The sequence below is a fragment of the Panthera pardus genome, unplaced genomic scaffold (genome assembly GCF_024362965.1).
Source record: "Panthera pardus isolate Hobbes unplaced genomic scaffold, ASM2436296v1 HiC_scaffold_6, whole genome shotgun sequence".
Classification (NCBI taxonomy): Eukaryota; Metazoa; Chordata; class Mammalia; order Carnivora; family Felidae; genus Panthera; species Panthera pardus.
In genome coordinates, this window is record NW_026526991.1 from 48,064,580 (window position 1) to 48,090,641 (window position 26,062).

A 26,062-nucleotide genomic window follows, 5' to 3' on the forward strand; every position below is an offset into this window, starting at 1 on the left:
TAACACAAGTGAACAGGAGGGAGAAAACAGCATGTCCCGGCCCTACTAAACCATGTAACCTCATTCTCTGAAGCTGGGTCTTATTCGTTGCCTTGGATGCTCCCAACTACATTAAGTTGTCCATTAATATGTGTAATGACACAACAGCAGTGATGGCCATTCCAAAAATAGAAGCACATTCAGACTTGTACCTTTGATTACCCAAATAGAGGATATTCAAGTATAATTTCTATTTTAACAAAGCTCATTACAGAAAAATTGTAAGATCCAATAATCACACTCTTGAAACAATGCTTAATCAAACATTTAGTATTTTTATTTGTAAATCAATAAATAATTTATGTATACTAAACCTAAAAATTTAGACAATGGATAGGCATGGCAATGAAACCATCTGCAGATCTGAATGTTTTCTAAGTAGCATAATCACTGCATTCCATACCCTGAATGTACATAACTTACATTTAATGTACTTATATTTTTTTAAATCAGATACGTCTCTAAATTTTAGCAAAGTGGGGATCATTTAAAATATGAGTAGCGGGGTTAAGGATGACCTACATATCGAACTCGAATTACATTAAAACCCAAACAGAGAATATAAACAGAAGTGAAATTTTTCTAAAAGGAAGTATTTACTATTCCCATTCCCAAAGTAAATTATACTAGAGAAGAAATAAATCTACATGTACGGAGATACTTTCTCACTTTGATATGTGTAAAAAAAAATTTCATGTTGTCTAAATTTTTAGGGTTATATAGTTAGAAATATAGAATTCTACTTTTATAGACATGTCCATTAGGGGAAATAAGTTAACACAATCATTTGAATTGGTTGTCTACATACTGGACAGGGCTTATTCCTCTTCTTTAGCTTTTTTGCACAAGTAAAGCATGCCATAAGATGTCCTGTTTTGCCATGAACAATGCAACCATTTTTAGGTCGACCCTGGCAAATCACACAAGGTTCAATGGCATTATGGGGAAAACTAGATTCCACGATTTCTTCTTTGTCCTGTGTTTCTTCCCTCTCAAACTCTTTGACATCTTCTTGGCTGCTATGAATGATGCTGTTAGAAGTTGATGGCTGAGAATAGTCCTCACTTTCTTGGGATTGGGAGGCCTGTGTGATTTTATCATCATTTTCCTCAGCACATGATTCCCTAGAATCATTCGCTGTAGTTTTTTTACAATCAGGGACATCAAAGCCCTCTTCTACTTGTGTTGAGTTTTCCACTTTGGCTTTCTCAGGCATTTTCCCTTTATCTTTCCCTTTATCTTCAGGAAGCCAATTCTCACGAAGAGCCCAACATCTGTTGCAATGAGGTGGAAGAGGAGGATTCATTTCATTGCACGAAGTACACTTCCAATAGTCCTTCAATGAAAAAAGAGTTCGTTTCTGTAACCCTTTAACAACTACTCATAGCCAACTCTAGCAACTTCAGTATGTCTGAAATAAAATCTATCAGAGTTCAATTTTCAGCATTTTGTTTTATATAAAACATTCAACATGTAACAATCTTTCCTCAAGCATGAGATTATAACAACACACATAAAGTATCTATTTTTTTCAGGCAAACTATGCTGAAGAATCGTAAAACAAAAAATGTATTCACCATGATCTTAACCACGTGCCAATAAAGTTATCTGGGGACATAGATACAGCTGGTTCATCTAGTTGAAGCAAGTGTGATGTAGTCTTTTACTCTGAAATGAGGCCTGTACCCACTTCACTCTCTTAAAGGCTCAACCCTAGGCCCAATGTCTACCAATCAATCTAGACGAAACCACTGCCCAATGAGCCACTGACTAAGACTGCCTTGGAAGTGCTCTAAAACCTGGGCTCAAGGGAGTTTCCCTCATTTCATCCACAAAGGAAATGCTAAAACATTCTCGGCAATCACGGCCACCTAAAATCTGTCATCCTTGTCACTATCCGAAATGTATGCCCCTTATTTAACTATGCTTTTCTGTGTTCTCACCTCTGTAACTGCTTATTGCTTCTCCCATATCTCAACTTATTTCCCAACCTTTCCACCATCATGCAATTTGGAAAACAAACCCCCTTTAAATCCTCCAGGCTCTTTTAACGAATATATTCTTATTCCACTATCTTAACTGAAGCATGTTTCTTGCCTGAGGACAACATACATGTAAAACTTGCCATGAATAATATAACCATTTTTTAAAAACTGTCTATTTATTTGGGGGGGGGGGGGTGGAGAGGGAGGGCTCTGTGCTGTCAGTACAGAGCCCTTGGAGCTGACACAGGGCTCAAACTCACAAACTGTGAGATCATGACCTGGTCTGAAATCAACAGATGCTTAACTGACTGAGCCACCCAGGTGCCCCAATATAACCATTTTTAAGTTGCCTCACAAATGCCTAAGACATCAGCAGTAGGGATGGAGACTGTTCACTATTGTACATTAGTTCGAGTTCTCAATGTAGGTTGCTACCCAACTGATAAAACCAAAGACAAAAGTTTTATAACGTGGGAGAAAGTGCTTCAAAGACCCCAATAAACTGCAGGATCTATGTCTGGCATAAAGTAAGTCAACTAGTTACTTGAATTATTTTCTATTACAGCAAAAAAAAAAAAAAATTTTTTTTTGAATTTTACAATTTCACCTTTTTTGCATTTAGATAATAGTTTCCAACTCAGCCAAGAAAAATGAGATTTCCTATTCAAATACAACTAAAGGCATTAAGAACAAAATTAGGGGCACCTGGGTGGCTCAGTGGGTTGGGTGTCCGTCCAACTTTGGCTCAGCTCATGATTTCACAGTTTGTGAGTTCGAGCCCTGTGTCAGGCTCTGTGCTGACAGCGCGGAGCCTGGAACCTGGAGCCTGCTTCGGATTGTGTCCCCTTCTCTCTTTGCCCCTGCCCCACTTGCACTCACTCTCTCTCTCTCTCAAAAATAAACATTAAGAAAAAAATTTTTTTTAAAAGAACAAAGTTACAGGCACTGGGGTGACTCAGTCGGTTAAGCACCCAACTCTTGATTTCAGATCAGGTCAATTCAAGCTCACAGTGCATAAGTTTGAGCCCCGTGTCAGGCCCTGCACCGGCAGTGCGGAGCCTGCGTGGGATTCTCTGTCTCCCTCTCTCTGCCTCTCCTCTGCTCATGTTCTCTCTCTCTCAAAATAAACATTAAAAAAAAAAAAAAAAAAATTAAAGCAGTGCGTCTGAGTGGTTCAGTCGGTTAAGCAGCCGACTCTTGATTTCAGCTCAGGTCATGATCTCACAGTTCATGGGACTGAGCCCCGCATTGGGCTACACACCAACAGTGCAGAGACTGCTTGAGATTCTCTCTCCTCTCCTCCCCTTATTGCTTTCTCTCTAAACAAACAAACAAACATTAAAAAAAAATTAAAGCTTTAATACACAGTAAAAAACCCAACTTCCAATACCCCAGGAACCTTATGAAGCATGAAATGTGAACGTCCTGAATTCTTAAATGGCAAACCCTACCTACCTCATTCTCTAGTACAAATCAACATGATGGGAAAAATGTTTGTAACTATTACAGCTGGGTGATAAGTACACTAGAAATACATTATACTACTCTCTATGCTGTACATGCTTGAAATTCTCAATAAAAAATTATTTAAAAGTTCATATCCTACCACCAAAAAACCCCTAAAAAATGTAGTAACAGATTCCAACACAACCAGTAAAAGAAAAAAATGCTTTAAAACTTTTTAAAAAGGATTTTAGCTTTATAGAAATTACCTCATGTCAGGAAGTAGACTAGGCATATTTTTCTAATGTTAACCTCAATGTTTTGATTCCTTAAAAAAACAGATGTATACTTACAGCTAAGGAAATTTCAGGATCTTCTTCAAATGAATCTGTATCACTCTCCCCTGCCTGATACACAGTTACTCGATATACCTAATAAAATAAATCCATCAACATCAATTTATCACATTTTTTTCCTTAACCAGGAAGGCTTCTTAGTGGTAAGTCCTAACAAATAGCATGTACTACTATAGATGAGAACCTCTGAGACAGAGGTTGAATGAAATAGAGGGGGAAAAATGAAGGACCATGAAATCCTCACCCACTATGGTAAAAAGGCAACAGGATGTTTAAAATGAATAAGGCAAAAAATTCAGTATAAGCATTTTTATTTTATAAATATGGGGATATTAAATAACTGTGAAACAGCCAGAAATGTTGAATGTGGTCACCTCCAGTGACTTTAACTGTGTGCATACTTTACTTTAAAAATTAGGGGCGTCTGGGTGGCTCAGTTGGTTAAGCGTCTGACTTTGGCTCAGATCATGATCTCACAGTTCGTGAGTTCAAGCCCCACATTGGGCTCTGTGCTGACAGCTCAGAGCCTGGAGCCTGCTTTGGTTTCTGTGTCTCACTCTCTCTCTGCCCGCCCCCCCACCACCTGCATTCTGTCTCTCTCTCAAAAAATAAACATTAAAAAAATTTTTTTTCAAGTAAATTAATATTAAAAGAGGGCAATTTTAAAATTTAACTTTATTAAGTAAACTCTACCCCAAAACATGGGGCTTGAAATCATGACCCAGAGATCAAGAGTTGCATGCTCCACCCACTGAGCCAGCCAGGCATCCCAAAAAGGGGAATTTTTTTTTTTTTTTTTAAATAAGACTTTTATAAGAACATTAAGAACTGTTGACTTTTTGACATTTATAGTTACAAGAGTATAAATCAAAGAACTACAAAAGCCTGAAGTCCACAAAATATTCCAGTTTGAACAAGAGTCAAAGATTAAGTGAAATCAGAATACATTATAATTTCAAATAGCATCAATGAATACAGAAAATATTTAAGAAATTCAGACTATAGAGAAATAAAACTACCTCATCATCTTCATCTGAGAGTTCTTGTCCTTCTTCACTAAGGCTATAATCTTCTGAATCGAGAGACTCAACTTCAAATTCTACACTGAATTGATCTGAAACTGAATCCTGATCCAACCAATCACCTGAATGTTCACTTACACCAGCATCGAGATCCTAAAATAAGGGGGAAAAAAAAGTTACTTGAAGTACATTACCTGTTGGCCTCTGTAACAGCTTCCTAGCTCATCCCTATAGTCCCATTTCCATCTTAGATCCACCCTACACAATGACACTAGATTAAGATTCTGGGTTATTAATATATTATGTTCCCAGTTCAAAACCCCATCACATAAAGGAAAAAAGCCAAATCCCCTTGGCATTCAAGGCACACAGAGTAGGGCCATATTAACACTTTCATCTTATCTTCCAACTAGACACTGCTCCCCCCACCCTCAATACGAACAATTGGCCAGATCTACCCTTTTTTCTAAACCAAACTTGACAGTTCACCTTACACACTTTACCTCTCTCGCTGGAATAACTTAACAGTTTTTAAGTCCTACTCATCCTTTTTTGATAAGGCTTCTGTCAATACCACAAGAAGAAAAGTACTTCCACTTTTAATTACCTTTCCTACTTACATATTGAATACTATATACCTTTACACATAAAATTATACAAAACATAGTTTTCTATACATGTTTCTTATCTGAGTTATACGTACTTTAAGAGTTAAAAACATGTCTTAATCTCTTTAGATCTTCAGATTGGTAGAACAGTAGTAGCTACAACCCACATGACAATTATGAGATTTTATAATTTTTTTGAGATTTATTTTTTAATGAACTTTGATAATAATTTCTTTGGAAGAGCTTTCAGACATTATTTTTTAAATTTATTTTTTAAATTCTGTATCAGCTCCTGTGGTTTCTCATTTTATAGTATAAGAACCCTAATAAGACCATTAGTCCCATATTTACTGTCAGTGCTAAGAATAGGAACATATACAAAACAGAAGGCTAGACAGAAAAAATACATTGGTCTAAGAATCAGGATACAAACATTCTTTTCTTCTAAGGTTTATTTATTTTTGAGAGAGAAAGAGAGTGAGCGAGCAGAAGAGGGGCAGAGGGCAAGACAAAGAATCCCAAGCAGGCTGCACACTGTCAGTGCAGAGCCTGAGGCGGGGCTCAAACTCACAAATAGTGAGATCAAGACCTGAGTGAAAACCAAGAGTCGGGCCCTTTACCAACTGAGCCACCCAGGCACCCCAGGATACATTCTTCTTCTAGATTTGCCACTAAACAGCTATTTAACCTTGGACATATTTAAAGCCGTAAAGGCCGCAGCCACTTCATCTATGAGAGTTTGGATTAAATAATCTCTAATACTTCTATCATTTGTAAAAAAACAAAGTATATTATTTTATAAACACTGAGGTCAAAAGACTTTTTCACAGTGATGTTAGGATAGTAGTAAAAGCAAAATTGACAAGTTGCAGTTAATGATTCTTAACAAGGGTTCTATTAACATTCAGGTTAAAATTACATATGAAGCTAGAATATGATCTCTAATAAGGTAACCTAATAAACTGTATACTTCAATTAACTAGCATTTTAGTGCACTAAGTCTAAATTTTTTTTTTAATGTTTATTTTTGAGAGAGAGACAGAGCACAAGTTGGGGAGGGGCAGAGAGAGAGGGAGACACAGAATCTGAAGCAGGCTCCAGGATCTGAGCTGTCAGCACAGAGCCCGATGCGGGACTCAAACTCACAAACTGTGAGATCATGACCTAAGCTAAAGTCGGACGCTTAACTGACTGAGCCACCCGGGCGCCCCTATTGCACTAAGTTTAGAATATGGGGATATATCACAAAAAAGATGAAAGTCTCAGCAGGTATCTTCTCTTGTATGGGTTGACAAAGTATGGCCCACTACCCATCTATTTTTACAAATACAGTTTTATTGAACACAGCCATGGCCATTGGTTTTCCTGAGACAATTTCTCAGTTTCCAAACAGACAATTATTAGTTATGGAATCTTAAACAAGTTATTTGAAACCTTCAAGCTTATCTTTCCCATCTATAAATGGAATGTGAGGCTGCTGAGCTGGTACCACGTAAACTGTCTAGTACAGAGCCTAGAATATAGCCTTAGTTCCTCAATTTATTAAGCCTAAAAGAAAAAAAGATGAAAGTCAACGCACTTTCCTTTAACTGCCTTCACAGGCGGGTGAATAATGACACCAAATGAGGACTATACCATTCTCATATCAGGTAAGCTAAAAACAAGGAAAAACCCTGCCCCTACCAAAAGCTTTCACAAGTAGGAACTCAGCCTGCAAAACAGTAGATTTTTAATAGAATTTTTAGAAGAGAATATAGGATAGGAATAACAAAAAGAAAAAAGAAAATATCCTCTGTTGCTTTAATAACAAGGCAGTGTCCCAGGGTAGAAAGCAAAAACAAGGACTTTAAATATCATTTAACTAGAATTCTGAAACAACTGTAACAAAGTCTGCAAGTTTAATGGGTCATAGTTCTACTTAAATCATTTGTAAGGAATAAAATTATCCAAACATAAAGTCTGTGTACATGTTAAGCTTTCTTTAATTGGATTCAATTTTCAGATCACATATGTTTGCTCTCAAGAACCTGTATTTTTTTTCTACAACATTTGTTAAATGTCTTAATTACCTCATTGTTGATGATGTGTCTCCCCATGAGGGCAGGGACCATATCTATATCTACCTTGACAACCACTCCAGTGCCAAACAGAACCTGGTATAGAAAACATTTACGTACCTACTGAATGAAGAACTTGCTCTCTATGCCATCTAGTGGCCTACAGAAGTAACAGCTCTATTAAATACTAAGTCTAGAGGGTACACCTGTATCCATAAAATCAGTGCTTTGGAAGGGAAAAAAAGTAAAGATAATGTAAGAAATAACAACAATAGGGACGCCTGGGTGACTCAGTTGGTTAAGTGTCTGACCTCGGCTCAGGTCATGATCTCACTCTTTGTGGGTTTGAGCCCCGCGTCGGGCTCTGTGCTGACAGCTCAGAGCCTGGAGCCTGCTTCCGATTCTGTGTCTCCCTCACTCTCTGCCCCTCCCCTGTTCACACTCAGTCTGTCTCTCTCAAAAATAAACAAACATGAAAAAAAAAAAAAAAAGGGGCGCCTGGGTGGCTCAGTCCGTTGAGCATCCGACTTCGGCTCAGGTCATGATCTCACAGTTTGTGAGTTCGAGCCCCGCGTCGGGCTCTGTGCTTACAGCTCAGAGCCTGGAGCCTGCTTCTGATTCTGCATCTCCCTCTCTCTCTGCCCCTCCCCTGCTCATGCTCTGTCTCTCTCTCTGTCTCAAAAATAAATAAAACATTTAAAAAAATTTATATATTTTTTTTAACCAAACTTCTTTCAGTGATCTCTCTTAAGAATTTTACTAATTCTGGGGCACCTGGGTGGCTCAGTCGGTTGAGCATCTGACTTCAGCTCAGGTCATGATCTCACAGCTTGTGAGTTCGAGCCCCACGTCGGGCTCTATGCTGACAGCTCAGAGCCTGGAGCCTGCTTCAGCTTCTGTGTCTCCCTCTCTCTCTGCCCCTAACCCACTCGCATTCTGTCTCTGTCTCTCTCAAAAATAAATAAACATTTTTAAAAAAATTTTTTTTAAAAAAAGAATCTTTCTAAAAAAAAATTTTTTTTACAAATTCTTTGGATTTTTGTATCAATAATCAAAATTACTAAATCTCTCCCGCCATCCATGTAACAACATGCCTGTATTTCACAGCCTTACTAAACACCTCTTTCCTGATATCTAGGCCTATGTACGGCTAAGTGTGTAGCTTAGACTATGCTGGCTTGTTTGCTGATAGCTATAATAAAGAAGATACTGTTACTCTAAATGTTCAAAACAAATTTGCCTTAGATTCTAAGATACTTAACTTTTTTCTTCCCTTATTTTTTTTTTAAATAAAACTAAAAATCCTCAGACCATTCCAATTTCTGTGAATGTACTACTTGTGCACAGCCCACAAAGATTCTCCACTATGGAGGACGACATTAACAACTATTAATATTGGTGCTAATTTTATCATCACACCCACAACTGCACGATCTCCCACCCTCCTCCCAAACCTGGGGTTGGGGACAGAGAAGATTTACATGGTAATTTTATCGGACAGAAAAATTTACCACTGTGTATATAACAGCAATTGCATATATATGCATTCTATCCAAATGTTTATTAGGACTGACAGAACTAGACTTTAAAAATAAGAGTCTTGTTTTATTTTATTTAAAATGAAAAGATTACCGGATTTGACGGAGTCCCCGTCGATTCGCTGCTACTGCTTCTTTCACAACATATCTCCCTTATTACACACAGAGCAAGGCTTTCATCAAAGGAAAGAGAAATACTATCAGACTTGTGGCGCTTTCTCTGCCGTTCACCAGGTAATTCATCTGAATGTTCTTCTGCATATATAAGGAAAAAAAGTCAATTAAAACCCCATGTTGTGATTTATTTAGCAAACGAGCTGCCTCGAGTACCTATTTGTACTGAAATTTAATCTCAATGAAATTAAACAGAGAAAATAGTCATTATTACCATTTCAAAACTTAATGCTTTTATTGGATCTGTCCCAACTGAGAGCTACAGCAGAACACTGTATTTATTTTTTCTAAGTAAGCCCTACATCAAACATGGGGCTTAAACTCACACCCCCAAATTCAAGACTCACATGCTCTACTGGCTGAGCCAGCCAGGCACCCCCAAAAGGCTGTATTTTCAAAAAGTTTTTCAAGCTTCTGAATCGCCTGGCTCAGTCAGTATATGACTCTTGATCCCGGGGTCGCTGAGTCTGCACCCCACGTTGTGTGTAGACATTACTTACACACATACAAGCTTTTCTTTTCAGAGGTGCTTGGGTGGCTCAGTCCGTTAAGCATCCAACTCTTGATTTTGGCTCAGGTCCTGATCTCTCCGTCATGAGATCAAGCCCCAATTCCAGCTCTGTGCTGACAGTGTGGAGCCTGCTTAAGATTCTCTCTCTCCTTCTCTCTCTGGCCCTCCCCTGCTCATGCTCTCTCAAAATAAATAAATAAAGGGATAAAAGCTTTTCAAGCTTCTTTCAAAACTTCGTCTCCATTAAGTCACAACTAATTTAATCCATCTAGAGCTTTCATTAACCAATCTAAAATTCTTCTGTCAAAAATCACACTTTAGAATATATCATTTTGTTTCTAAAAAGAACAAAAAATGTTTAATTTACTTAGAAGGTATTCTTAACATTTCAATTTCCTCAGTTCTATTTTTAATAGTAATCAAAATTTTATCTTAAATAATGAATTACTTCTCACTTTAAGTCAGAATGTTGCCAAATCTGTCAGGTACGTGAATGAGTCTTACCACGTATTAGATTTAAAAATAAATTCCAAATGAATTAAAGAGCCAAACACAAAGAACAAAACCACCCAAATACTTCTAAGAGAATATTCTTGTAATACTGGGGTAAGGAAGTGTGACATAACACTGCAAAGCCCTCAAGAAAAAATTTATCAAGGGTGCCTGGGTGGCTCAGTCAGTTAAGTGTCCGACTTCAGCTCAGGTCATGATCTCACACAGGGCTCCACGCTGACAGCTCAGAACCTGAAGCCTGCTTCGGATTCTGTATATCCCTCTCTCTCTGCCCCTCCCCCACTTGTGCTTTGTCTCTCTCAAAAATAAACATTAAAAAAATTAAAAAATTTATCAAAATTAGACTATGTTAAATAAATTAAGGTTTACATGGCAGAATGAACAAAAATGAAAAAGCAAATGTCAGCCTAGAATATGTGCAACATACATAAAATGGTTACTACTTACTACAAACACCTGCCACCAATCAAGTAAAAATAACAAAAACAAACAAAAAAACTCTTGATTTAAAAAAAGTCAGAGAGAGGCTCCTGAGTGGCTCAGTCTGTTAAGCAGTCTCTTGGTGAATTCAGCTCAGGTCATGATCTCATGGTATCCTTCGTGGGTTTGAGAGCCCTACACTGGGCTCTCTCCCTCCCTGGTCCCACCCCACTCCAGCTCCCTCCCTCTCTTTCTAAATAAACAAACTTAAAAAAAAAAAAAAAAGTCAAAGATACGAAAGGCAATTCACAGAATACAAGTGACTAATAAGCATATAAAAAAATCCCCTACCTCCTGATCAAGGACATGTAAATTAAAACAAGATACCATTTTTTTTACCCCCAAGAATGACAAAAATTAAAATGAGAGTCTTGAGATTTGAGAAAAAGGACATTTTTATACATTGTTGGTAGAAATGTAAAATAATATGACATTTGGTGGGCAATCTCTATCCTAGAAATATCTGCATAATTACTTAAGGATGTATGTGGCAAGGATGTTCGCTTCAGCCTTTTACATAAGTACCAAATAGGGTTATAGGATTAAACAAACCATAATCCATATGCCTGAAACAGGTACAACTTGCACACCCTTGTGCTCACTCCATTTCCTTCTCTTGACCTTCCTAGTCAAAGTCAACTTTTTCCTCTGAATTCCCCACTCTTATACCCTATACTTTAAGTAATTCTGTGTTGATCTCTCCAAAACTAAATCACAAGTTCTTGGTGTAAGTTCTTAATCATGTTTGTATTCCTTATAAAAGGTGATCTTGGTTGAATAATGTGGGCTAGAAGCCTAAAACCACACCAACTGATTCTTATTGTTTACCTCCATTAAAAATATCATTTGGGATTTTCTTCTATTAAAGTATCATATTACTCATTATAGAAATAATAAAAAAAACAGAAAATTTAAAAAATGTAAACCATCTGTAGTGCTACCCTTGAGAGAGAACTACTATTAATATTTTAGTGTAATAATTTTCCAGTTTTTATTTCCTTTTATTTTTTTAAGTGCCTATTTATTTTTGAGAAACAATATGAGCAGGAGAGGGACAGAGAGAGAGGGGACAGAGGATCCAAAGCACACTCTGCACTGACAGCAGAGAGCCCAATGCAGGGCTCAAACTCATGAACTGTGAGATCATGACCTAAGCCAAAGGCAGACGCTTAACCAACAAAGCCACCCAAACACCCATTTATTTCCTTTTAAAAAACGTATTTGAATCATACTATATGTACAATTTGGGGGTGGTTTGCTCTTAAATTTTCTTTTACGTTATTTTTAATGGCTACAGAATATGGTGTCCATGACATAGATTTATATACTGTTCATATAATTGAACTATTTAGTCCACAAAGCTGAGCAACTGCTTACTGTCTGGCACTGTGCTAGGCAGTGGGTTTACAAAAGTGAAGTCAGTTATCATCCCTGCCACCAGACAAAGTTTAATTTCAAACACCCAGGCAACCGAAACATAATTATCTACCAGCTATAATGAGTGCTATGAGGAAACAAGTAGGGGGCTGAGGAAAAGAACAATCTGCCTTTGTGACTGGTTAGAGACAGGCTCTCTGAGGTCACATTTCAGCAAAAACAGAAAAATGAGGAGCTGGTCTTGTAAGGCTGAGGTAGAAAAACTCCTGGCAGGAAAAAACAAAAACAAAAAATGTGTGTGCCAACAACCTTAAAGTAGCAAAGAGTTGACTTGAAGAACTAAATAATCAGTACAATGGAAATAATAGAGGTAGGAGGAAAAGGCCAAAAACCAGGTTAAAGGCAGATGATGGCTTTGTTAGGCCAAGGTAAAAAGCGTGGGTTTTATTTTAAATAACCAAAGTGGGTAAGTGGGGAAGTGATGCAATCCAATTTACCTTTTACCACCTCCTTTAGTACTGTGTGAAGGGACACAATTGTAAAACAAAATCAGAAAGCTGTTGCTGTGGTCTGGAGACCAGAGGGCAATGGCCTGAACTAGTGACGACGTTTTCTACCATATGTCTTTAATTATAAATAATGCTGTAATTAGTATCTCTAAATACACGTAATCTTTGAATTTCTGATTATATCACTAGGATAGATCTCTAGAAGCAGAGTTATTGGGATAATGGTAAGAACTCCAAGCCTTTTTATATCCATAAAGGTTTAAGTTGTTGTTAAACTATTGGTACACCAATAGTGTATCAGTGCCAATACACATGTTAACAAGGATGAGTAAAAAAATCTCTAATTTGGTAGCCTAGAAAAGAAGCCTTTTTGCATTTGTTATTGTCTATAAAGCTAAATCACAAAAACCCACCCCCTCCCTATTTATTAGTCATTTGTATTTACTATGAAAAATTGGGTGTTTTGTTCCTTTTCGTTATGTGGATTTTTAATTTTTTTTTTAATCAATTTTGGAGAACTTTTTATGTAATAAGGGTATTGACACCATCAGGTTTAAAGTGAATATCCTTCAAATATAATTTTTTCATTTATCTTTTAAACTCATTTGGAATTCACTTTGGCATAAGGTATAGACAGAATTTGTCTTTTCTTCCCCAAATAACTAACCACTTGCTCCAGTCCCATGTAGTGAACAAAACACCCTCTGCCCTTACCGCCCTCTGCTCTCCTGTGCGTAATTCTAGTCTGGGTTTATCTACTCTCTCTCACTGATCTGCTGAACTCTTCTTTCATCTGAATCACAGTTTTAGTTATTGACTTTTGATCAGACAACAGCCTCCTCCTCCTCCACTATCTTTTCTTTGTAAAAATGTCCTCAGCTATTTTTTTTTTTAATCTCATCTTCATTTCTAAGATGCTATTTACTTTGTTTTTAAACTCACTGGTATGTTTCATCACTTATTAGAAACAACAAATATTTTAACTGCTAAGGTAACTAAGAATAATGACTAAAATACAGTTTAGATGCTTGTCCTCTATTACCTTGAATAATAGGTGCCTAACTATAAACTCCATTGGGCCCAGAAAACTGTGCTGTAGTCAAACAGAAAAATATTGCTAAGAGAGAAATTTTTAAACAAATCATATAAAAATAAGAATGAAAGAAACCCAGAAATTAATTCATCTAAGGCAAAAAAAGCGCAAAATTTCATTAAGCCTAAATGCATTAATTTCATTAGAGAATAAACAGTGAAAAGCTGTCTGAAAGTGCCAATTAATCATATGTACCTGTCTCACTAATTGTTCTCCTTCTAGATGAGGTAGATGGTCTAGAAACCAAATCTGAAGATGAAGGTTTCTCTTCCTGCAACTCTTGCACAGGGTCCTAAGCATGCAAGGTGGGGGGAGAAAAACAAAAACTTAACTTGTAACACCAGGGAGCTGAAAATTATTTGTTTAAAATAACCTAACTTTCAAGAAACATCACACTAGAATGCATTCATTTCAAGATTACCTTTTGATCACTCCCACCTTCAAGGTGACACCTATTTTCACTCACAGATGTGCCTGAATCTGATGGTTCTGATGGGGGAAAAAAAAACAACAACAACAACAAAGAATCACAAACTAGAAAAGAAACTAGTCTGTCAGTCCAGGAAAAACTCCTTACACAATTTAACCTTTCAACAAACATTAAATGTGTGTCTCCCAGGGGCCAACCCCATGCTAGATATTGTAGAAATAAGTAATAAGATTCAATTTTAATACAGAGAATACATTAAGAGTAATGAAAGTGTAACGAAAAAGACAGAGCAATGATTTTTTGGTAGGGACACAGCAAGGTATGAGGAACAAGGAGTCAGGAAAGGTTCCATAAAATTTAAAGAAGTAGGACTAAGAAAAGCTATTCCAGGCTGAGGAACACCCTGTGAAAAAAAAAATCCAGAAGTGAATTACCAACGCTTGTTACAGGGAACTACAGGTAGTTAATTATTACTAGAATATAAGCAGGATCATAAAGGATCCTGTGTGTCTTGCAAAACAGAACAAGGACATCAACAAACAGCACTCATGCCTTCAATCCTACATCACTGCATGCTTCCCAGCTGACACTTCAGAACCTTCCCTAGCACTGTTGCAGCCATTAAGCATAAAAAGGAACACGCAAGAAGGGGTGAGGGGTGAGGGAGGGTGAGGGAGGGTGAGGGAGGGAGAGGGAGGGAGAGGGAGGGAGAGGGAGGGAGAGGGGGGAAGAGAGGTGGGGAGAGAGGGGGGGAGGGGGGAGAGGGGGGGAGAGGGGGGGAGAGAGAGAGAGAGAGAGAGACAGACAGACAGACAGACAGACGGAGAGAGATTATCTTAAGCCAGCTCCAGGCTCAGCACAGATCCCATGACCCTGCAATCATGACCTGAGCCAAAATCAAAAGTCAGACGCTCAACCTACTGAGCTCAACCTACTGAGCCACCCCGGCACTCCTAAAAAGGTTTAATCCAATAGATAAAACTGTATTGTCTTTTTATCCAGAGAACAATAAAGAACCCATAAATGATCATTTTAAGCGGAGAGGGACAAATTACTTCAGCAAAATAGAAGAAAAAGAGAGCAGAGGCAGGGAAGCCAACATTAGAAAGTAACTGCAATAATACAAATGCAGAAGTATTAAAGCCTAAACTAAGGCATGGAAGAAAGATCAATTCCAGAGAAGTTAAAACCATTCACCAAGAGAGAAACTTCAGAAGACAAAGAGATTGGGATGGGAAGATAATGAACTAAAGTGGATGAAACTCATTCAGGTAGGTAGGTTTAGTTTTTAGTTGGATGTATAGACTTGGAGCTCAGAAGTCAGCATTTCAGATATGGAATATATACAGGTGCCAAAGATCATAATCAAATACCCTCCAAAACATTTTCATCTTAATACGAATGTCAGGCCCAAGCATTAACACTTTGAAATTATGCACATTATCGTAAGTTTATTGCTTCTTTATATCATGGGTTATGTATTTTAAGTTGTACATATAGACAGGTTATATTACGTTTTAGTATAATAAAGGAGATGTTACAAAATAGATGTAATAAAAAGGAAGTACTAGGTGTGACAGGTTGAGAACACAGTTACAAGAGCTCTGAAGTTAATTCTACTAACTGAAACCTGAAACAAACACAGAAATAACAAATGGAAATAACCTAAGTAATCTATAGGTTACCATCTCATTAATATAATTTTCCTGGTAATCTACCAAGGTGTCTTTACATGAACCAATGAATACATCAGGTATAATATTTAAAAAACTTAAAATACTACTATAATACTATTTTTTTGGCCTTCATTTAATTTCATAAAGAGCTCTGTAAAACAATAAAGCATCTTGTTACCAGCCTAACAGTCACTTCTACTCTAGGATAAGACAGTAATGCCCTTTTCTGGGTCTTAAATCCTAACTATGGAACGGTATTCAACTCAACACATTTATTAAACACCGTATTACTAAAACACTGTATTGATGCAAAATGCAAACCTGAGTAGGATACAAGAAATATAATCAAGTGAAACAAAACAATGTAATAATAAGGTCCAAATACAGAATAGTGGAAGCACAAGAGTGGCCAGTTTGTTGCATAAACAAGCTTTTGAAAACAATTAATTGTAGTTCAAGAACGGGCTTTAAGAAGTCAGGGGTGTGTTGGGAGCCAGCTCCTACTGGCAAACAACTGTGTATCTTCTACCAATTCCATGTACGCAGCTTGAAAATGGCCATGGTGGGAGTTATTTACACGATGGAAATCAGCAAACACCACAAATCAGGGCTTTTCCTGAAGAGTCAGTGGGTTGTTAAACATTTACTAGCATACCACCATATATATTTATGTGTATCTCTCTGAAATACAAACCTAGTGTTTTCATCAGATTCTCAGTTAAGAACTGCAAGCTTAAAGATAGGCAAAGAAGATGCCGCTTACCTGAACAAACTGATAAAGTTTTGTCTATTAAATAAATAATAAATAAAAAATGGGCCCCATCTATTTGAATGGTCCTACTTAAGTATCTGTATTATTTCCCAAAACCTTTTAATATGTTTTAATGACATCTCTTCCAAGCATGGCCTTCTGAAATTATCTACCTTTCAGAAACAAGTGTTGGCAAGGATGTAGAGAAAAAGGAACCCATGTGCATGGTTGGTGGGAATGCAAACTGGTTCAGCCACTGTGAAAAACAGTACAGAGGTTTCTCAAAAAATTAAAAACAGGACTACCATATGATCCAATAATTCCACTTCTGAGTGTTTACCCAAAGAATACAAAAACACCAATTCAAAAAAGATAAATGCACCCCTATGTTCACTGCAGCATTATTTACAACAGCCAAATTATTTTATGGAAGCAGCCCCAGTGTCCATAGATAGATGAATAAAGATATAGTATGTGTGTGTGTGTATTCTATGCATACATACACACACACAATGGAGTATTACTCAGCCATAAAAAAAGAATGAAATTTTCCCATTTACACTATAGATATATAGAGAGAGTGTAATGTTAAGTGAAAACAGAGAAAGACAAATACCATATGATTTCACTCACATGTGGAATTTAAGAAAGAAAGAAAAACAAAGAAAAAGGAGGCAAACCAAAAAACAGACTTTTAACTCTAAAGAACAAACGATGGCTATGGGGCGGGGCGGGGGAGGAATATGGGTGAAATTAAGTGATGGGAATTAAGGAGTGCACTTGTGATGAGCACTGAGTGATATATGGAATTGCTGAATCACTGTATTGTACCTTGGAAACTAATATAACACTGCATGTTAACTAAACTAGAATTAAAATAAAAATATAAATTTAAAAAAATAAGTGTTTAATAAATGTTTGTGAGATGCCAAAACACCCAGAAATTTTCTTTCAGAATATTAATACTGATATCCCCAGGCTTCAGTTAATGGAATAAGATATTTAACTTTACATATCACAAAGCTGCATTAGAATCTCAGTATTATTTTACTTCATGTAGTTCATTTCTTCCTCTTAAATGACTTCCACATACATAAAACGTCTTTAAAATATTTTCATGGTGTCTGTTTATGTTATTCAAAATTAACTTACCATGCTGATTGACTACTACCAAGTTTCTGTAGATCATTGTATATATTTTCCTTGTAGGGAGGAAAAAAAAGAGACATACGTTTTAAAATAAAAATATATTAAACTGGACTTAACCAGACTTATAAATACATATTAATATGAACTATATTGTGCACAAACTAAATTTTAAGTTACTGCATTCAGGGGTACTTGAGTGGCTCAGTCAGTTATGTGTCCGAATCTTGATTTTGGCTCAGGTCATGATCTCACTGTTTGTGGATTCAAGCCCCACATTGGGCTCTGTGCTAACAGCATAGAGCCTGCTTGAGGTTCTCTCTCTCTCCCACTCTCTCTCCCCTCCTCTGCTCATGCTCACTCATGCTCTCTCTCAAAATAAATAAACTTTAAATAAATTACTGCAAACTGTACCACTGGTAAGCTTCTAGGCCCTAAAAAGCACCATGATAATTAGCTGTATGATTACCTACTGTTACTCTTATTTAATCACAAAGGTCCCTCTAGCTGAAAGACTTCGTATCTCCATTTCCTGAAATATGCCTTGTTTGGACCTCACCAAAAGACCCCAGGGAATGGGTGTGAATGCAGAAAGCAGTTTAATATATTTGTTTTCAAACAGAGAAGAAAAATTTCTAGCTCTGTACTTAAAGCTTAGAAGTAAACTGCCTAAAAATGTAGTGGGTTGTGCAAAACCTGCATCCTACATAGGAACTTGATTATAATTTTGACTTCTATCAACTCATGGACCAACCACCTAATGAATTTTCTTTCTTAATCTTAAAATTTATTTAAAGTTTCCTTCATTCATTTAGTAAATACAGACTGAAAACAAGGAATAAAATGGAAACAAATCTCTGCCCTCATAGAACTTATACCCCAACAGGAAGACAATTCAGTTATTCCAGCCTTCACTGATGTTATGGTACAGTTTTTTTTTAAACTAATGATTTTAGAGAATGTTATTGGTTACGTATCATTTCTAATTCCTATCATTAAGGGGAAGTGCCAATCCCAATTATTTCTTTTCACTCTTGGGACTAATGACACAGTTCTGTAAACTCATAAAAACCAGTATTCCTGTTCATACCCTTTTTCCAAGTTAGTAATCTCCCCAGTGTTTAATCTCTCAACATATTAAAATTCAAGTCAAAGATACTTTTTAAACTATGCTTTCAATGTGAGAAACTATACAACTGTACCTCAAAACATATCAGAAGATTCAACACTCAAACAGTGCAAAATCACCAACATAGTTATAAAATAAAGCTTATATCCCAAGGCCAAATGTAAAATAACAACATAAATGAATATTAGACAGGGACACCAGGGTGGCTCAGCTGGTTAAGCATCCGACTTCAGCTCAGGTCATAATCTCACAGTTCCTGAGTTCAAGCCCCATATTGGGCTCTTTGCTCTCAGTGCAGAGCCTGCTTTGGATCCTCTGTTTCCCCCTCTCTGCCTCTCCCCCACTCTCTCCCTCTCAAAAAATAAATAAATAAACATTAAAAAAATAAACATTAGACAAATGTGACTTAATGGAAGGATGTTTATATAATGTTGAATTAAGAAGCATGACAAAATTAAATATAGTATGTTCACAACTGGGTTAAAACACATCTGCACATAACAGAAAAACAGGTAAAAATACCATTCAATGACAAACTATAGTCTTTTTTTTCCTATTTTTAGTTTTGTCTTTTCCTATTGTCCAATAATGCATACTATGCTTACATAATGAAACTGTTTTAAAGTTATAAATACTCCATTTAATTACCATCTTTTTAGCTATAATATTATTGAACATTAAACACTAGTAGAACCTAGTTAATTGTTTCAGGTGAAAAGTATTCATCCCATTAAGAAAAACATACAAGCTAAGGCTCTACACAGACTGTGCTAAACCACATGGGAAAAGGAATTCCAAATGTAAGGAAAGGATGACTGAAGAAACAGTCTTCACTGGGAATGCAAGCTGGTGCAGCCACTCTGGAAAACAGTATGGAGGTTCCTCAAAAAATTAAAAATAGAACTACCCTACGACCCAGCAGTTGCACTACTAGGTGTTTATCCAAGGGATACAGGTGTGCTGTTTCAAAGGGACACATGCACCCCAATGTTTATAGCAGCACTATCAACAATAGCCAAAGTATGGAAAGAGCCCAAATGTCCATCGATGGATGAATGGATAAAGAAGATGTGGTATATATATATATATATATATATAATATATATATATATATATATATATACAATGGAGTATTACTCGGCAATCAAAAAGAATGAAATCTTGCCATTTGCAACTACGTGGATGGAACTGGAGGGTATTATGCTAAGTGAAATTAGAGAAAGACAAATAACGTATGACTTCACTCATATGAGGACTTTGAGGCAAAACAGATGAACATAAGGGAAGAGAAACAAAAATAATATAAAAACAGGGAGGGGAACAAAACATAAGAGACTCATAAATATGGAGAACAGAGGGTTGCTGGAGGGGGTATGGGAGGGGAGATGGGATAACTGAGTAAGGGGCACTAAGGAATCTACTCCTGAAATCATTGTTGCACTATATGCTAACTTGAATGTAAATTTTAAAAAAATAAAATTTAAAAAAAAAAAAAAAAAGAAAAAGAAAAAAAACAGTCTTCAGTTCCCAGTAATTCTAGAAAGGTTATTTGTGTTAAACTTGGCTGATGAAGTGCTACGATATATGACAAAATAATCTCCAAAGTAACGAATGCTTAAATTTAAGCCTTTACCCCAGGGTAAAGATGGTCTTTGAAAGTAACTGCAGTATTTTTTAATTTACAGTAACCATGACTAACATTTAAGTGTGTTCTATGTGTCAAACACTGCTTTTTACACATTGTCTTCATAAACTCCACATTAAGTATTTATATTATCCCTACTTTACAAAGGGTAATCTAAGGTTTTGAGCAAGTAAATCAATTTACCAAGTCACACAGCTAGTAAATAGCTGAGCTAGGTCTCAAAGCCAGGTTTGTAAGATTCCAGAATGTAGGTTCTCAAGCAATATGCTATCTTACCAAGAAATTAAATTTCCACATCTTTTATACATACAGCAACAATTTTTCTCTGACAAAAGGGAGTGAAGGTGGAGGCGAAGTGAAACATTTGTCCAGTTGGCTTTTTACAATTGACTAAACTGAAGAATTACCTGTGTTCTTTCACAGAGAAGCTTGGCACTCCAAACAAATCCCCTAGGAGATCATTGGAACAATACACAATATGCTGTTGCTTCTCATCATATAATCGTTTAGTCATAATATACTGGCCAAGGTAAAATATAACCTGAAATAGAAATATGATTTCTGAGCATTAAAGAAAAGTAAATGTTAGTTTCAAAAACATTCAATACCTCATTCATCTAAAGATGGTTAAACAACCAGCAACCATACCCACAACCATCTAGAATAACCTCTCTAGAGAGAGAGGGAGACAGAATCTGAGGCAGGCTCCAGGCTCTGAGCTGTCAGCACAGAGCCTGATGCGGGGCTCAAACCCATGAACCATGAGATCATGACCTGAGCCAGAGTCGGACTTAACCAACTGAGCCACCCAAGCGCCCCTCCCCTTATTTCTATCTACTACTAAACGCATACCTTTTGTTTCCTTAACTAATTACATGATGATAATGAGGTCAAACCCAAGTTAACAGCCCTAAAAATATCCTTAACCTCGACACTTCCCTACTGTCTGTAGACTTAACTAGCTAAGCAGGCCTCACTGAAAGGAATATTCCCTGGTAACTATGGACTGAAGAAACTGTTGACAGACCATGGGCAAGGAAGAAGAGAACCTACACTCCTACCAAACATCCCATTAGGAAGTTTATAAAAAGTGTGGCTGAAAAGGAAAATGATCTGGAGTCTCTTCTTGACCCACTATCCCAATGTAGATAAGGTACTTCAGTGTTTTAAGCAATCTGGGACCCATAAACTAAGTGAGAGAGATGGGGAAAAGGCACATTTCACTCACAGTGAAATTTTGCCTAAGATGACCCAATCTCTCACTGAAAATCATGCTTCTGTGCACAAATTTCAAGCTAGAGAACAATACATTGAAATGTATCCATTAAATAGAACATATATGTTCATGAATCAGCTCACCTCTATCCCAGAAAGATCAGTATACTGTACTCATGTATCTCTAGTGCAGAAGTTCTTAACCTGGGATCCATGGATGCCCAAGAAGTCCTTGGATAGAATTCAGGGGTTCCATTAATTTGGATGGAAAAAGAATTTCTGTATTTTCACTAACTTTTCACTGAAATTTAGCTTTCCTTCAATTATGAATATAGGCAACAAACCACAAAGTATTAGTAATACCTGTGATTTTTGCCACCAATAAAAACCACAAGTGTTTTCATATCATATTATGCTTGGTGTAAACATCTCAAAATATTAACTATACTCCTCAAAATATTAACTATACTCCTTGAAATTACATTTATTAGGTCTACTACTAAATCTTATTTAATGTGTTAATAAAAAAGCACACACACAAAAAAGCACATATATCAAGCTTGTTTACTATTTGAGTAACTATGTTACATAATTTGTTTCTTTTGTAATCCTATACATTTCGGTTCATGCATTTGGAAACAGGATTCTGAGAAGACTTCCAGTTTGCCAAGTGGGTCCACAGCACAAAAATGCTAAGAACCCCTACAGAGTCTCCCTTTGTCTCAGAGGTGCTAGCTGAGAAGTGATATTCAAGTATAATTAGAATTTTCAGCTTCAAAGTATAGTCCAAATGACAATGCTTAATATTGCTGCTTCCTGAAAAATCCCTCTATATTGCCAATTTCTTCCCATGGCTACATGTAACTAATAAGACATTAGTTATCTTGTTCACGCTTAATTTAGCTTACCTCTTTCATAGTATAAGTGTCTTTTTGTGCACCAACAGACTTTAACAACTTCAAGAGCAATGGCTTTGGTCTAACCTATGAAAAACAAAAACTTGCTATTATACTTCCAAAATTATTCCAGAACTGTTAAGTCCCACAGTAAGCATGTCCACGAAGAATTTCAATAAATGTAGCAGACATTACTTTTAACAATCTCACAAGGTCAGAACTCAAAAAATAAGTCAAATGTTTTCACTAAATGCAATAAACTATAGAAACTGAATACCGCAGACTGTCAAGGCAGTGTGGAAAAAATACTGAGATTTAATTACTATGCAAATTGTCACAGAATCCTCAAGTATCATCAGTTGCAATCAGAAATAGTGTCCACGCCAAGGCAGTGAAAATTATTCTTTTTCCTCCAGCTATTCCTATTATCTGCTTACTACCTTACAAACTTAAGCATAAATGGAATACTCCAATGAGATTACCATAAACTACATTGCAAAATCCAAGAGAGAAGAGTAAGTCTTTAGGGTAGGTCCTTTTCCCAATCTCTTCTTTCCACATATTAGGCTCCTGAAGGCTGGACGACTTAAATAACTAACCCAAATGACAAGGATAATTAAAAGCAGATCTGAGACTGCAACTCACAACCCTCATCTACAAAGCAGCATTTTCTTCCTACTATATCATGCTGCTTCTTAATTGGTCTACATTTCAAATACCTACTTGACAAACATCTATTGAGCTTGTACTACGCACCAGACAGTGCTAGGTATTGGGGGGTAGGGGAAATAAATAAAATATGAGCTGTATTCAAGGAGCCAGCCAACTAAATCAGGGGTCAATTTTTTTCTATAAAGAGCCAGAATGTAAATATTTGAAGCTTTCCCTGCCACGTGGTCTGACTCAGAAATACAGAATATATGTAAACCAATAGCCATGGCTGCATTTCAGTAAAACTTTCTTCACAAAAACAGGCAGGAGACCAAATTCAGTCCACAGGTTATAGCTTGCCTGACCCTGATTTAGAAGTTTTGCAAGTGGTATTGAGAAAATAACTGGCAAGGAGACAGAGATATAATATACTCTTTCTCCCTAACTGTTGCTATATCAAAATCTTCAAAACTCAACTATCTTTATAACTTGCTCCCTCCACAAAGACTAGTGTCTCTGCACCTCTCTTCAATATATTCCCATCCTTTGTCTAACTTGGAAATCTAACAGCATCCCAGTATGCAATCTAACTCTCAAAAGTAAATTTAAGAAAGCTGCCTACTTCCAGCTAATCAATTAAATAACCAAAAAACTTAAAATACACTTAAGTGTAGTACTGAATCATTAGCTGTTCTGATCACACACTTTTTTGTGTGTGTGCTTACATATACACTTTACTTCCAGGGTACTTAAAGAATGACCTCTCTGAAAAGATAAAAAATTATTTTTTTCCTCCTCAAATTTAATATATGCTATGTTAACTTCAAACTACATAAAACATCTCAAAGTAAAAATCTGCAATGGAGAGCCATTAGTTTTTTATTAAGACCTGAAAGACATGCCATAAGAAAACTGTAAGAAGCATTCTTAATCTTACATTTAATAACAAAGAGATAAATAAATGCCAAATGAAAAAAGATCTAGATGTGAAAATTAAAATATTACAAGAAAATACAGGGCTATATCTGCATAATCTTGGGATGGGAGAATTCTTCCAAAGCATGATATGAAATTCAAAAACCAACAAGTTTGACTTCATAAAAACATTCTCAAAAACAACATAAAGTTAAACATTTGTAAATGATAAAAGTCAAATATATTTGAAACACAGAGAACTACAAATTATTACAAAAAACACAATAAAACAAAAAAAAAAAAAAGTGAACAGATGAGACCAAGTAAATTCCAGAAGAAAGAAACGATTTAACGAATGACAAGACGCCCAATCTCAACAGACATTAAGGAAATACAAATTTAAACGATGACACAGTACCTTTTACCACAAAAGTAGCAAAATAATAAAAACTGGTAATACTCAGTGTTGGCAGAGGTGAAAACTGTTACAATCTTGTGGTAATCAAGATGTGAATAGCAATCAAATACATGTATAGTTTAGGACCCAAGAGTTCTACTTCTACAAAATCCTACAGGAGGAGACATGTACAAAGCAGCGCTATTTTTTTTATAAAAATTTTTTATTAATATTTATGATAGACAGAGCATGGGTGGGGGAGGGAGAGGGAGACACAGCATCTGAAACAGGCTCCAGGCTCTGAGTTGTCAGCACAGAGCCAGTCACAGGGCTCGAACTCATGAACCACGAGATCATGACCTGAGCTGAAGATGGACGAACTGAGCCACTCAGGCACCCCAAAGCAGCACTGTTCGTAATACTCAAAAATAAAACTCAGTTTTCTAAAAAACTATAAAAAAAAAAAAAAAAAAAAAAACCCTATCAGTAGAGGCATAAATTTTTTAAATACTACTACCCTAATGCTCTGGAACGCTATGGAGGCATTAAACAGAATTCTGTAGATTTACTGACATGGATGGAATTTGCACCACACCTCTAGTTTAATCCTGTTTTAATAGAACAGAACAATAACACATCATATATGGGTATATACATAGGAAAAATCTAAAAGGAGACATGGTTGAAAGAGAAGACTAGAGGGGTGCCTGAGTGGCTCAGTCAGTTAAGCGTCTGACTCTTGATTTCGGCACAGGTCATGATCTCATGGTTCATGGGACAGAGCCCCACATCAGGCTCTGTGCTGACAGCTCGAAGCCTGCTTGGGATCCTCTCTCAAAATGAATAAACTTAAAAAAAAAAAAAAAAAAAAAGAGAGAGAGAGAGAGAGAGATGATCAGAATTTTCAGTTTTCTGTAATGCCTAAAATCTTTCTAAGCATGAATTAGTTTTGTGACTTTTAGAAACCATTTAGGAAGTTCAATAAGTCAAAATAGAAAAAAAAATCGGTCACATAATAAACATAACTTCAGCATCCATGCTTAAGAATATAATGGAACTCAATTTTAAATCCAGTGTGGGAAAGTACGAAGAAAATGATACAGGTTCTTACAGTCAGCTTTTACAGTTATGCCTGAGTGGCAGAATTCAGGCTATGTTCATACAATTTCATTTAAAGAGCCATGCCATAAATGTGGGTCTAAGGAATTTAGTTGATCACCTCATAAAATATTCTTAAAAGTTACACTTGAGACAAAAATACCAACCAGGGTCTCTTGTTCCGAAGCTGGCATCTGTGAGGTGCTTTACAGCACCATCGGTAGACACAGACATGTTGGTATTGCACATTTGCCTATGAGTAGGAAAAAAACACACATGATAAAAACTTGAAATAATGAAACAAAGGTGAAAAAAAAAAACCACCAAAGTCATATGGAAGAAGATAAACACTGCCTTAAATATTGTAGTAAAACTAAAGCCAGTAACAAGCGGGGTCCCTTACCTGGA

At 36.5% G+C, this 26,062-nt stretch overlaps 1 protein-coding gene across 1 annotated transcript; it reads right to left on the bottom strand.

Annotated features, from left to right (window-relative positions):
- Window positions 1–294: 294 nt before the first annotated feature.
- Window positions 295–25,903, bottom strand: MDM2 (MDM2 proto-oncogene). Its single transcript, XM_019455049.2, is given in 11 exon segments — window positions 295–1,375; window positions 3,821–3,898; window positions 4,843–4,998; window positions 9,143–9,303; window positions 13,901–13,997; window positions 14,127–14,194; window positions 17,715–17,764; window positions 20,890–21,023; window positions 22,606–22,680; window positions 25,822–25,860; window positions 25,862–25,903. Coding segments are annotated over 11 exon segments (1,476 nt in total). The 3' UTR covers window positions 295–799.
- Window positions 25,904–26,062: the final 159 nt, after the last annotated feature.